Below are 15,614 nucleotides of genomic sequence, written 5' to 3' on the forward strand. Positions count from 1 at the left end.
TACGTCGACCAGTTCCACCAAGCATTCACTTCTGATCGGCGTAAACATCGGCTACCACTTCCGGTGTTTCCGTGACCTTTTCAACCTCGCGATATACAATGTCTTAGTTCCGACCAACAAAAGGTCAAACTTACACCGGGTGCCTGGAGTAGCAGCAATCACATTGCAACTTACGCCTGGCGGAGGTTACACCCAGCCCCGGGCACCCAGCTCGCTACTCCTGACCTTTGTCAGGAATAAATCGTCGGACGTACGCCTGGCGGAACTTACGCTGACCATCGTTCACACTGCCACTACTCCTAGCAGCACCTACCGCTACTCCTTGCAATTTGCGCCGACCTAGTTACGCCGTGCGTACGTCCGACAATGTGAACACAGCTTATTTTGATATTCAGAAATGCTATGGAAATAGCTGTCATATGAATGGGTACTTAATAGTTTACTAGACCATGTGAACAGATTTGCTTTCAAGAAAAGTTGTAAACAAACAAACAAACAAACAAACAACATGTGCAGACAGACAAAGACACCTACCCGTAACAGGTGTTTTGCAAGCAAACCCACATCCATTGTAACAACAAAATTCCTCTGGTGGGCTCTTGCATGTATTAGGATTGCACAGCAGTTCACAGGTTCCTAGTTCGCCTTCAGGAAAAGTGTTGATTGGACATGCTTCAGGACCTTTGCAAAATAAGTAAGTAGGCAGGTTAGAATATTTCTACTTCCAAATAAACTAATTGTTATTGCACTGATTACATTGGAAATAATAGAACAAATACTACTGTTTTTGTTTTGGTTTTTTTTCTTTTTGTTTTTTGTTTTTTGTTTTTTCGTTTTGTTTTTTTGTTTAATGGGGGTCGGGGCAAAATGTGAAAAATGTTGCGATTTTGATTAAATTGATCTCAAAATATACCACTTGCAGCAACATTTTACACAAAAATAGTTTGCCATATCTCACTTGTGTTTTGTTACCTAGGTAAGAGGGTGATTGCATTCTGTCTCATCAATAACCATTTCTTATTACAGAACTAAACTTTATCCCTATCCTGTCCTATCCAAACCCGCTTGCTCTCGTCTCCGCACACAAATTTGACGGGCTTATGAGAAAATCGCATGGTGTTTGAGGAAAATCGGCATGGCCAACCTACCCGGATGATAGGGATCCATACATTCATGTCCACATCCATTGGAGCAGCATTTCTGAGTGGATTTACAATCACCATCATCATGACAACTATCAACGCAGGTTGCTGAATCATAGTTGTCCACCGCACATACACCTTCATGGATTACTGAAATGTAAAGTGATGAAAACAAGATATATTGCGGAGCAAGTACACTATGTATCGCGCAAATGTAATGAAAGACAGAAATAAAAAAGACTTTATCGCGTTTGACATCACTGTCAATCAAATTCCCTACGATCCTTGATTGGTTAATAGCGCGTAAAAGGAAGGCCGATGTATCTGTTGCTGATCGGTGAAAAGTAATAGCAGAAAATGGTGAAAATTACGTACTTTTACAAGGCACTAAAGCAACTTTTCTAGGCATTGTTGACATGGTGCCTTCGAGAAAGAAAGTTTCTATAAAGACCTAACTTTTAAGATGGTTTGTATGTTTGAAGGTGCAAAATTAACAATAAGGCGCCCGGTTAGAGAGAGATGTGGTATTAAATTTAAGTTTAAAGTAATAAGGTAAGATATAAATGCGCATAAGCCTTGTAAACGGTAGGTTTTTATCCATACAGGAAAACCGGGTCTCTTGAGGTGACGATAAGGCACATGAGAGATGCAGAGCGCCGTCACGTGAGGGCCCTAGAATGCATGTATGATAGATCACATCCTAGTTTAGTGCCACTTCCTGGTTTCATATGCCTTGCTTCCACCTCAGAATCCAAGCGGTCGATCAGCCGCATTGGAAGCATTAGGAGGAATTACTCGCTGATAACGCAGGCAGTACAAAAGACAAACTTCTACTTGCAACTTCCTTTTAGTTTTTGGCATGGCTTACCCGGTTAGGACATGCTCCATTCTGACACACCTAAACTTTGACAGGTTGAAGGTGTTCATAATTATGTTCGCGCGAACTTTAATTACCTGTTTTTCTGTGCAGTTACACGTATTACAACCATTGTCATCCTTCTTAAATCCGTACGGACACCATCGAATACACATCACATCCGGACATTTCACTAAACGTAATAAAATATTAAAATGGCAGTTACCTTATCTTATTTGTTTGAACTCATGTTTGAACATGATATTCGTCATTTGAAATCTTGGGTTTTTGGACTCATTTGCTCTCCGCGAGTGAACCGTGATTATTATAATCATTAATGAGAAAGTCACTGGTGCATTGGTGAATTGGTATCTCGCATTTTAGTGCATTGAGTATCTCGCCTACCTTAAGGGTACACGCGGCGGTGACGGTTGGTCGAAGCAGCCAAAACATGGATTTTCACTATCTTAATCAATATATTATTGAAAAATAACACTTTGATGCATTGCAATAGTTCATTGTACAAATCATATACTTTATGCCACTTGTTGCGCCATTTTTTGATCAAAATCATGTACATTGAAAACTTGCTTGATTTATTGTTGTTAATGGAAACAAAAGTGCTGCTGTTTCAGCCCTCTTTACAGCATAAATCAAGAACCACAGGACCTAAAAAAAAGTACATCCGTGATATTTGAACTCTTCTACACGTTCGCTATGAAATGATCCATGCAATTTTTGCCAAAGCTCACTACCATTCGCAAGATGCTGTGAACTACCAAATCGCGACAGTTTAAAATAGTTGCTAATCTTAAGGGAAATGGAATGAGCGTTTTGAGCGTTTCGACAGCATTTTTTGTGGGACATGAGAGCACATCAGACCTATCGAATTGCATTCTGAATACGAAGAAGGTCTTTCTGATATCAAATAATTTTCATTTTATGAAATTCACGATATAATACAAATTTTATGACAAATTATTAAAATTTATATTTTCACATTTTGAGATATAACAGTCCTCGAAGTAAATTTTATAAATTTAATGATATAGTTTTAAAGTGTATGTAGCTGGGAGGAAAAGCAGACGATCAATTGAAAATTTTGACCTTTCATGTTGTAGATATGGATTTTTTCCCCAAAAGACCTAATTTTTTTTGGTGTTTTGGGGAAAAAAATCCATATCTTCAATAGGAAAGGTCAAAATTTTCAATTGATCGTCGGCTTTTCATCCCACCTACATACACTTTAGGTAGAAATCATCAGATTTATAAAGTTTACTTCGAGTACTGTTAAATATCAAAAATATCAATTTTTAATGATTTGCCATAAAATGTATATTACATTGCAAATTTCAAAAAATCAAAATTATTTGATATCAGAAGGCCATTCTTCGTATTCAGAATGCAATTCGATTTGTCTGATGTGCTCTAATGTCCCACAATAAATACTGTCCAAACGTTCATACCCCTTCCCTTAAGCAATTTAAAATTTCAATTAAAAATATTAACCAAAATCAGATTTTTAACATTGGCCTATCCAAACCATGAATTTTAGTATTTTACACGGTATTTAGCGACTTTGATATACTGTCATGGTGACAAAGGTATGATAAGAGCGATCTCACAGAAGCGGGAAGCCCAGAAACATTCACAATTTTTTCCCAAACAGCTTTGACTTTAAATTATCCCACAAAAATGTTTAAGTACCTGGAACGTCAATTGCTACGACACATGAGTACCCGTTGCACCCATTTTGCGCGCAACATTTTTCCGTGTCCCCACATTCTGCGTCATTAGTACAGAGATTGGCACAAATACCAGGCCCAGGTTGAGCCACGGGACATGATCCGGGATGGACTTCTGTTGTTTAATAGAAATAATATAATAGCAATACCTCACATCACCATGATTACATACAACATGTACCAAGCCTTAATCAACCATGTCAACGCAGAGGAAATGTAAACAAAGGAAAGCAAAATATCTATAATATGATTACCTTTTTAGTCATGTTAGTGTGTTCTTCCAAATTCATTTTAATTTTTCACTGATATAATTCTGTAAGTTTGGTTTGACAACTGCAACTATGGCATACAGGGTGTCACAATAAACACAAAATCCAACGTTGACCTTTTTCTCGGGCTTTATATTTGTCTCCGTGATATGTGTACACCCTATACCCGAGACCACGAAAGTGTGTTGATTGCAATGCTTTTGGGGACTTTGGAGTAGCCTATTACTAGTAGCAACAATGGTAAAAGGATCTGAATGCTGGGTTCTATTTGTCGTTTATTATGTCAAAATAAATGTTTTCTATCATCAAATGTTTTTTAAAAAAAACAGAATCAGCTTTGATAGTTGTTCGAAGAGTGAAACGTTTCAATTACCAATAATACGACATAAGACAGCATTGGGTTTTTCCACGTGGACGCGATACATGGACATTGGACATAATATGACGCCGATTCAACCGTTGTAGCTAGCCAATCGGCACTCTTGAACACGAATCACGTCAAATTGACGACGTTTAGGCCGCGTCCACGAGCAAAATTTAATGCTGTCTATTCTTTGGTTCACCTCAAGTTCGGTAGTGAAGTCAATGTTTTTTACGGTTGCGCTGCAAGGGTGCCAACAATTCGCCATCCATGCGTGCGTGTACGCTCTGCGCGATTAACTCGGTGATTCGGTACTGCGACCCGCAAAATACGCATCTATGCCGAACAAATGTATCACTGCTCATGGGCATTTTTTGGTGACTTACCTAGTAAATCGATCGGTGTAACACAGACATGACCGCATCCATTAGAGCAGCATTTCTGTAAGGCAGGACAATCATCATCTCCAGCACATAAGTCAGCACACAACCCTAATGTGCCTTCTGGCAATGCTCCTGTAGGACATGTTCCACGCTTTTCTGAAATACAATGTTGGAGTTGGATAATAATTATTCAGCGAAGGATTTAATCACAGAATCAAGTAAATGCTAGATACTGTTATCCAATGATGCCCAGAGTAGGATGCACATTAGACAGCCAGACTTTATCCTGAACTGAACTGGCTGTGAGATCTTTGTCATTCACTGCACCTGTCCCTCAATTTAAATGCAGTAATTGAGTGAGTGGACAATAAGTTTTTGACTTTTGCATCCACCGGTAATTGAACCGGAGACCTCTTGCACCCAGTGCTGGGTCCCAGTGCTTTATAACCTTTGGCATTGAGTCAAAGCATATTGTGATTGAATTTTAATAAAAGAAGCCATCTGGTATTTTAATAAAAGAAGCCATCTGGATAAGAAAGAGGGGGGGGCAAGACACTCAACAGAGACGAGGGGAACTACTTTATTCCGCATATTTCCGACCAAGTCCTAACAGCGCCATCTTTACCAGCTCCATCCGGAAGTAGCCGACGATGTGCAGGAATTGGCCAGTCAATTTGAGAGAGTGCTAAGTCTTAACACGTAACTGTCATTGAGGTACGTAACATCAACCCACATTTTTGGATTTGTACCAAGAAACCTCTATTTTAATAATAATTTGGCTTGCTAACCTGTTGCGGGTTCAACACACGCAGTACCACCACATGCATTTTTACAACATTTATGCGTGCCAACCTGACACGTAGAATCATTCACACACAAGTTTGCACACGCGCCAAATCCACTGCCGATTGACATTGCCGCGGGACAGTATCCAGATTTGACAATATCCATACACACGTGGCCACAACCGTTGGAGCAACACTTCTGGTTGTTTGGGCATAGTCCATCATGTGCGCATGACTCGACGCATGTACCTACTGCATCCTCGTTGATTTGTGGACATTGTCCGTCCCTAATTTCTAGATAAAGATAAAGAAGAAGAAAGTTAACATATTAATGAACACTGAAATTGGAGTTATCAGATAATTATAAAATACTTTATAAAATATTATTATACTATTATTACTACTATCTGTACAAGTCCAAATACAAATACTCTACTCACCGGTACGCATTTTCAGCTCTCTTTTTTTTATCACTGACGTACATGTATGACACTAGACAGGTCCAGCGTGTTTCCTAAAACCTGGCCGAACTTGCACTGTGCCAGGACTTGAGCCCCGGACCTCAGTCAGTTTTTTACGTTTACTTGCTTTATAATGAACTTCAATGGTTCACTGATGAGCTTTTGAATTGGGTATTGTGAAAAACGTAGGCTAAACATTTTGTATGTATATACAAAATATACGGTAGTTGTGTGTGCGTAAATTGTAAGTCATTATTGTACATAGTTAGTATCATACCAAGCACGGAAGTCCAATATTAGAAAACAGCGCATCGCGTTTGCGTTCTGGGACATTATCAATTCAATATTATTGGGTCTCTTGCATCACGTATAATTCATGAGGTTATGAGACTATGAGTAAATGAGTAAGTATATGGGTTAAAATGTCCGAATTAAGTAAGTCTTAATTACCGGTTTTTGTGTTGCATTCGCATATATTGCATCCACTCGTGTCCTGTTTGTAACCATACTCACAATTCATTCGACACGTGACCTCATCACATTCTAGAAAAGAAAACACAAATTTTATTCATCTGAGCACAGTATTGACGTATTTTATTTATCAACTATGGCATAGTCTATGTGAATCACAGAAGCTGACCAAATGTACGGTACACGGGAACGACGATTTTTAAATCAACATCCCTCCAAAAGACGGAGTACTGTCATGGTTCATTATAAATGTACATATGGAAAGTGAGGGGGGCGGAATTTATATAATGAATGACAGAGATAAAAAAGACTAAATCGTGTCTGACGTCAGGGCAAAGGCTCGCCATGATTGGTTACCGAACTGCGCAGTACGGCATTTTCTGTTTAGTTGTCAGAATTTCAGACGCGAACTTAAGTGGAAGTTAGTCTCAGGAGAAAGGACATTTTCCTTTGCAGATTCCTTTAAACTTTGCATTATCTTTTGAATTTGCAAGCTACTATTGGAGGAAAATAATAATAAAGCACCATTCTTGATGGAACAAAATTCCACTTAGACCCAGTCTAACTTTAGACCCGGTCTAACTCTTTTGTGCATACCGACCTTTATCTCTGTCTTTCATGATAGTATCGATGTTACGAATTTTAATTTAAAAATTCATCCTCTTTTTAGGTCAATACCGTATAAGTCGAACAACGCCAGGACTTCATACATGCGCCAGAAGTGAGTGCACGACAGTGAGGTACCTTAACTCCTTCGTCACACTCTCTAACACTAAGACAAGTTTCACATTGTCTGGAAAAACACTTTATAGCCCTTTGCCCATTATTTTTGATTAAGTTCCATCAAACATGTCATACACCGCACCTTCGGATAACTAAAGCCTCGCCTCTCCAAAGTACTTACGCTCGCATAATGGTTTCCCCTCTCCCGGTCCACGTCTTGTGCCAACCAACTCCTCTCCATTATCATTGACACACCAACAGAATCCAGTACTTCCATGACATTGTATTTGCTCGAATTCACCAGTGTCCGTACATTGTGGAATGTATTTTCCAGGAATCGGAGGTCCTGCTTCGCTGACTTGTCTCTGACATTCAGTAGCTGTAATAAACACAAAATGTATTATCCCAGTTTTCCACAAAATACTCGTTTTCTCACTTTAGAAGTAAGTCACACACTTGAAAAGTTCGGACAAATACAACAATAGCACATTCTTCTTTCTTGTCGTGATTCTAAATTGATCATCATAATTCGTAAAAATCTTGCAAAATCTTAAAAAGGAAACCACTGCGCATGCAGTGCATTGTACGTGTCGGGCATGACACAATCAGCCTAAGTCATATATACCCAGGGTATCGCTGGCCGGGCCAGCCAAACCCCCGTAGCTACAAGTCGGTGATCTTGTGCGTGGCACCCGAGGGGTCCAAGGTTCGAATCCCGGGTGTGCCAAGTCAAAATTTTGTTCATCTTCTCTCCTTTTTCGTTCCGATAGCCAAAAACCACATTTAGCGTTAGGGTTAAAATCGCGAATTATACCGAGTATCCGAAAAAGGTTACACGTAGATTTTTGAAAATAATCTAAGTTAATGTTAACAAATATAAATATGCACCCTCTACTAGTACCCCTGTGAATGTCAAGTTCACACCCTACGTACTTAGCCTGCATTCCAGGCATTCCTGACCAAGCTCTTTACGTGACATATGTGACGTGTCATGTCAAAAGGAGACACTTTTGGGCAGGTTATGAATTTTGATGTTTTTACATATCTTAAATATCGAGACATTTTGCTCCACAACGCCGTTTTCCCAAATGAATTTGGACATTCCTAAGCAAAGATATTGAGTTCGGAAGTTATGGTATTATAAAATTGGAAATTGAGATATCGGCCTTTAAAAATATTATTGACAATGTTGAGAGTGGGAATTAACTTGAAAAATGTCTCAAAAAATACAAGATGCCAGTTACATTCCGGTCTGAAACTATCAGACAATATTTTTAACATTAATAACATCACAAATTAGCAACAAACCCAAATTGTGAAAAAATCACCCACCAGCAGATATTTGGCTATTTCTCCATTTACGATCCTGCCCAAAAGTGTCTCCTTTTGACATGACACGTCACATATTGCAACACGAGGTTCATTATACTGGCCGTCACATTTGGCGGGGTACTTGAGCAGGCCCAGCCATAGCATGGTAGATGCAGTATTTTATTCCGATAAACAAAGAATAAAATTTGTTTAGTTTTATTTCAAGAGTTCAGTCAGAAATTTTAAAACAAACAGCAGCGATTTCAAGTCAACAAAATCCAAGCAATGCCTAAATGCAAATGATTGTTATTCATTTCACTATGTTGATAACAGGAGATACAGCGTGCAGAACTGCTTTCACCAAAAAGATGTTCTTCTCTTATGACTATCTTCCTTTATTTGTTACCACCAAGAGTCAAGAAGCTCTTTATCACTGATTTATTTTCAGTGAACAATATTTAATTTTTCAATATGTTTCTTTTTTGCGATAATTTCAATAGTGAAAATCAATCAAGATAAAATCTCAAAACAAAAGTCCAAAAGTGTGCTTGTGTTCAACTTTCGTTGTGCGATATTTTGATGGTTAGCCACTCTTGACATCCATGTCATCTTGCACTCATAAGTTAAGTTGCTTTTAAGATACGGAAATGAAACTTAGCAAACAGTTACAAGAAGGATGAACAAATAATATATGAAAAAAATGATATTGTTTTGTTATACCATCAGAAAATGCGATTCATTTTCAACATGTAACCTTTTATGGGACACCTTGTGCCAACCTAAATACAATTCCGCACACATTTAGACAGGATGGAAAATATGTTCGTTAATTTCGGTTCTACTTTTGTATGTTTACCAAGTAGCCTTTGTTTCGGGGCACGGGATAAGTATCTTATACAGGGTAAAAATATCTTATTTCTCGACCCAATGTCTAAATGCCATTGTACAATTGATTTGCTGGGAGTGGCATTTGTTTTCCTTGCTCTTCGTTTCTGTTTTTTTTCCTATTCATACAGCCTTACAGGACAGCATGCTTATAATTATAGGTTTTAAAGGAAGTCTCCAGCAATCACAACACTATGCCTTATATGTAAGAAAAATAATTATCAATCACGAATAAGGCCTACCACTAACTAATTTTGACTTTCATCGCTTGGAAGGGCGCAGAATTTATGCTGAATTGATCAATTTGGCGCCCCCCTAAGGGTGGCGCCCGTGGCACGTTGCCCCCCCCACTCGCGACCCGCCCTTCCCTAGTTACGCCACTGTGCGTTATTGTCGTGCATGTAAGACAAATTTCGTACAGAATCCCTCTGGTAATCCCTTTAATATAAAAAAATGATCATTTCAACATTAACAACCAAAACTACTGACTGTCACGCGGAGGTTCATATACAGGTACAGGAAGCTGAGAAATATAATTTCCTGTAACCTACATTATGCTTTCCGCTTTAGAAATAAACAAAAATATGTTAAGGGTATACTTTGAAAACGTGTTTGATTTATTGTTGTTAATGAGTTAAGTACGTTTTTTCAAAAGTGTTGTTGTTTCAGCCCTCTTTACAACATAACTCAAGAACCACAGGACCTACAAAAGCATATTTGTGATATTTGAATTCTTTTACACACTCGCTGTGAAATGATCAATGCATTTTTTGCCAAAGCTCACTACCAATCGCAAGATGCTGTGAACTACCAAATCGAAACAGTTTAAAATAATTGCCACTATATGGGCATGCAATCCAATAATATTAAGTCATCAATATTGATTATTCATTTTAAGATATAAGATCTATTGCAATCCAATGCACAGTTCTTTAAATCCATGTAATACTCCATAAGAAATAGTATTGTATTTCTTTTCCACAAAATGTTAGTTTTCACTCTAAAGAAATTCCCCCTTTTTTAATTTTGAGCCGAACAAAGGAGGTAAAACAAAGAAAATTACTCTTTAATTCCAGCGCCTATGTCGCCAATGCGTGTCACTCCGTTGACCGTGACTGAGGTCGATCAGTTTGATGTGTTAACCATCACATACGCCTTGTACGTACAGTGTCAAAATCAGACCCTGATCGATATTAATCGGACGTGTCCGCGATGTTCATAGCACTGACATGGCGTGTTCATAACACATACCCTCTAAGAAATAAAGGGTCTAGATAGAACCTTTCTGTCCTCTCATAAGAACCCTCCCTCTTGAACCTCTAAAAAGGGTTGTTTAATTTTAGAGAACTCTTTAAGGTTCTCTAAAGAACCGAAAACGGTTCTGTATCACATTTTTGGGGCTATTTTCGATGGATTTTGAACCATTTTTGGTTTCTTTAGAGAACAACTTTGGAACATTTTTAGAACCTTTATTTCTTAGAGTGTATCGAGCCGATCACCCTCAGTCACGACCGACATATAGGCATACAGATACACACTTTGGGTTTATAGGCGCTGGAATTAATTTCATAACTTCATTTGTTCGGCTCAAAATTGAGAGGGGACAGTGAAAAATAAAATTTTGTGGAAAAAAATAAAAATCAATTCTTATGGACATTGCTTCAATAATGGGAGGAAATGGAAGTACGTGCATTCGTGCAGGTTTTACCTATAATCACTTTAATATTATTGACCTATAGGCCTACGTGTTACTTGCACGTATTAGAAGTACGAAACATAGAGCAGAAGCTCAAACAACACAAAGAAGTGTGGAAAGAACGACACAATAATGGAAATATAAAGCTATAACTCAAAATAATTTTTCCACGAGGTCTTCGGAAAGAGAATATTATATCACCCCATCATATTTTTTAAATTCGAATATTGTTTGTACTAAATTCATCGACTCCTAGATAGTGAGAACCAATCAGAGCAAACATTAGTAAATTACTAGCCGTGCATAAATGTTGTACAATTACACGGGCGCACATTCCGCGTAGTGCTTTCGGACGCGTTCATTTTATTTGCGAGTGGATGCACTTATATTTGCTTTCATTTTTCAACATATTTTGCGTCAATTTTGTTATGAAAATACCAAAAATCACGGGATTTTTTTCTCGTGTATGAAATAGGTTAATAAATGCGTACTCCCAACTTCACTCTCAACAAATGATACTCATGTATTAACCTTACTACTGCTATGATTATGATAATCATAACTATTACGTCAATTACAAAAAAAAGTCACTCGCAACTTTAAATAATTACAAGAATATGAAGAGCTTACTTTGTGACCCGCTTTGTGAGCTCGATGAAGCCACAATCGCTAAAATCACGATGCCAATTGGTTTCAAATTCTTCATTTTCAAGACTTATCTTCCAAAGTAGGCATATGAATGTACTTTATATCTTCAGCTCAGTAACTCCGGGGATGAGGATTCTTAGATGAGACAGATGCTCGCATCTGCTAGTATTACAGATGTTTTAGTGAGTTAGATAACTTATTCCTGCGATTATTCCACCATTTATACCATACACATTTGGACGGTGCTGGATCTGGGTCACAAGTGACGATGTAAGCCTCTGCACTATCCTTTATAACTAAGAGACTATCAATTTTAAGTTACCTGTTCGGGCTATATCGATACCAGAGTGGTTGAAATATTACCTGCAGGATGTAGTGTGTTAACCACACTGTTAATGTAAATTTTAAGATCGGGTGTCCCAAAAAAGCTTAAATATAGATTTTTGACAATAATCTAAGTTAATGTTTACCGCAAATACAGGGTGTCCCAGAGGAAAACAGATGATCCTTCTTTTTCTCCTATTTCTGGAAAGTTAATCAAATATGTTTTTGGTAAGTTAATTAGCTTTAATAAACCGGAAAAATATTTCAATCGGCTCACAACTTTTGAAGATATGCTCTTTTAAAGGATTCCACATACCATACATGAATATCAAACGTTTCTCAAAATAAGTTATTTTGGGATGTGCTTTACCGGTGGGCTTATGGGCTATGGATTTTGTTTAGTATCATTAACTTTTCGGCAAAATGGATGTGGGATGGGACTTCTCTTGCCATACTTGCAATTACTTTTGTTTTCTTGGTTATTTATGCCCTTTTGTTTTATTATGTATCTTACTTTTTATGTACAACATAAGCCACTTCTCTTCTTGGGATAAACGGTAGCCCTGAAAAGTTGGTTTGTCTTTGGTTCTTCTGAAGTGAGTTTACTGTGCTGCTCTGCCCTCTATCGGGTTGCCTCCTTGACGAATACAGGTTTCAGCCCTGGTCTTCATCGTATCAGTTGAGTTGCGTACCATCCTTGTGCGCCGGATGCTTGCGAATGCATCAGTAACACGGTTGGGAAAATCTGGGAAGCTGGCTGGTTATCCTCGCTCATACTGAATGCGTTCCAAAACATTATGCTATTATTTTTCCATGGCATTAACCATGCGTTTCATTTTAATCTTTAATGTAAGCCCAACCTCATCCGTGGACAGAGTGAAAAATGAGTACATTTCTTAAAAAGGACATATCTTCGAAATTTGTGAGGCGACTGAAATAATTGTTTTGGTTTATTAAAGCTAACTATTGGTCTGTGAGCGAGTACCATAATATATCCTACAAGATCTTCGGTAACCGAAATACTGCTGCATTCGCAAGTATCCGGTGCACAAGGATTGAACGCAACGTATTTGGTGCAATTAGGCCCAGGGCTAAAACCTGTCAAGAAGGCAACCATATAGTGGGCAGCGCAGCACAGTAAACTCACTTCTGAAAAGCCGAAGACAAACCAAACAGCCCTTTTCATGGCTACCGTTTATCCCAAAAAGAGAAATGACTTATGCTATAAATAAAAATAAAGTAAGAAACAACAAAGTAAGAAACATGATAAAACAACAAGGCATAAATAACCAAGAAAAAAATAATTGCAAGTATGGCAAAAGAAGTCCCATCCCACGTCCATTTTGCCCATAAATTAATGACACTTAACAAAATCCATAACCCATAAGTCCACCGGTAAAGCCCATTCCCTGATATTATTATCTTATGAAGTTATCATTGAGGAATGTTTCACATGCATGCATGGTACGTCTACTCCTTTTCAATCTTTGAAGTAGCCAAACCTCCTCCGTGAACAGAGTGAAAACTGATACATTTCTTAAGCCTCCAGCATACTTTCCTTCCGCTTGCCGCTGCGGCAAGCGGCAGGGCGTTTCAACCAATGACAAGCCTTTATTGTGTCCGTTTGTCTGCAATGCGCGTGCGCCACGCCGCTCAGCGGCAAGCGGCAGGGTAGTATGAAACCAGCATAAAAAAGAGGATATCTTTATGAGCCGATTGAAATATTTTTTTCGGTTTATAAAAGCTAACGATTCAAGGTTTCTTCACATTTGATTGACTTTTCTAAAATGGAAGAAAAAGTGAGAGCAATGAGGGTTCTGTATTTTTTGTTTGTTTGTTTGGTTTTGCTTTCGTTTTGTTTTTGTTGTTTTTTGTTTGTTTGTTTTTATGATAATTTTATAATTGCACCAGAGATATTAGTTTCAAATGTGTGCATATTGACTCTCGCTTGTGTTTATTTGAGCCTATCCAAATTGCAGAGGTATTTTTAAATTGATTTTCAATTCAATATTTTCATCGCATGTTCTAATGATTCAAAAGTTCCATCGAGAATTAAGGGTGTGTCATCGGTATATTTGGAGAGCTTAAAAGACATATAATTTATTACAATGCCTTTAATTGACTCAATACATCAGATCATCGAACCAAAAAGCTTTCAACGCACAAAACAAAGATATATGAGGACATAGGATCCCCTGCCGCCACCCGGCAGAAATGTTAAACGAATTATATAATGTGTCCATTAAAGTTACGGATGAATTGATCTTATTATAAAATATATTAAACCAAATGCATTTGATAACATCTTTACCAAAATTAAAGAAGTTAATTGTCTTTCTGATAAAATTGTGAGATGCCGTATCAAAAGCTTTTTAATAATCAATTAATAACATCATACCTGAAATATTGGCGATTTCAATATAGCTAAATAAATCATATATCAGACGAATATTTTCTCCAATATATCTGTCTGCCACAAAAACCAGTTTGATTTTCATTAAAGGAAGTGTCCGGCAATTACAACATATGCCTTATAATAATTTTATGTAAGAAAATAATTATCAAGTACGAATCACGTGGTTTTATTTAAAACAAACTCATAGTGACCATAAAAACGAATAAAAACATCCGTCTCTCAACACGCGATATTCAAAATTCCCGGGCGCCGAAAGTTTCGAGTGCAATGACGCACACCGACATCGCCTGGCTAATAATTATTTGGTGCAGCAGTGACATTAAAATGAATACACGGGATCGATACACGTGAATTGCTATGCACGATTTTGATATCAGACGAAAATCTTCGGATACTGAGTTAGAAAATGATGAATATCTCCCGTAAATGAATTTTTCTCAAGAAACCAGATGTGGTCTCATACACTTGAAAATACGTGTTGAACAGATATTATAGTCGTTAGCGTGCGCTTTGAAAATTGGCCGTGCGCTTTGAACTCAAAATTTGACCAAGACTCTCAATGTTATATTGCGTTGGTCTTGTATGGAGGAGGCTATAGCGGCACTCACTCAAGTGGAGAGAGTATAACCATTGACCGCAATGTCGTATACAAGCTTGCTCACAGAGCGAGAAATCAATTACCCGTCTATGTCAGTAGCCTTAGTCAGGTCACTTCGCTAATAATATGCATCTCATAAGGTCCGAATAAAATGGTCATGGGTGGCTGTGGATTCAACCTACCATGGCGATTTCTACTATGAAGATATCGGGGCGATGTCACTGTGTGACGTCCCAATAATGTCCCAATAATACAATGAAGGCTGACGACAATTGCACTTAGATAATTTCGGCGCGGCAATTTTGAATATAGCGTGTTGAGAGCCGACTGTTTTTATTCGTTTTTTATGGTCAATATGTTTGTATGTCAAATTTGTTTTAAATAAAACCATGTGGTTCGTGCTTGATAATTATTTATTTTTCTAAGATATTAGACATAATGTTATGATTACCGGAGACTCCCTTTAATATTAATTGGTAAAACAATTTTAATACGGTTTGCAATACGAGACATTCAATATTGATATTGGTCTCCAATTTC

The 15,614-nt window shown here is 37.9% G+C and overlaps 1 protein-coding gene across 1 annotated transcript; it reads right to left on the reverse strand.

The window, feature by feature from the left end:
- Positions 1-1,886: 1,886 nt before the first annotated feature.
- Positions 1,887-12,188, reverse strand: LOC140157859 (uncharacterized). The gene is made up of 8 exons (XM_072181107.1): positions 11,719-12,188; positions 7,378-7,575; positions 6,453-6,545; positions 5,545-5,835; positions 4,760-4,912; positions 3,706-3,858; positions 2,097-2,191; positions 1,887-1,940 (listed from the first exon to the last, which is right to left on the reverse strand). The coding sequence occupies exons 1-8, from the start codon at positions 11,792-11,794 to the stop codon at positions 1,887-1,889; spliced, it is 1,113 nt and encodes a 370-aa protein (XP_072037208.1). The 5' UTR covers positions 11,795-12,188.
- Between the last annotated feature and the right edge of the window lie 3,426 nt (positions 12,189-15,614).

The sequence above is a fragment of the Amphiura filiformis genome, chromosome 7 (genome assembly GCF_039555335.1).
Source record: "Amphiura filiformis chromosome 7, Afil_fr2py, whole genome shotgun sequence".
Taxonomy (NCBI): Eukaryota; Metazoa; Echinodermata; class Ophiuroidea; order Amphilepidida; family Amphiuridae; genus Amphiura; species Amphiura filiformis.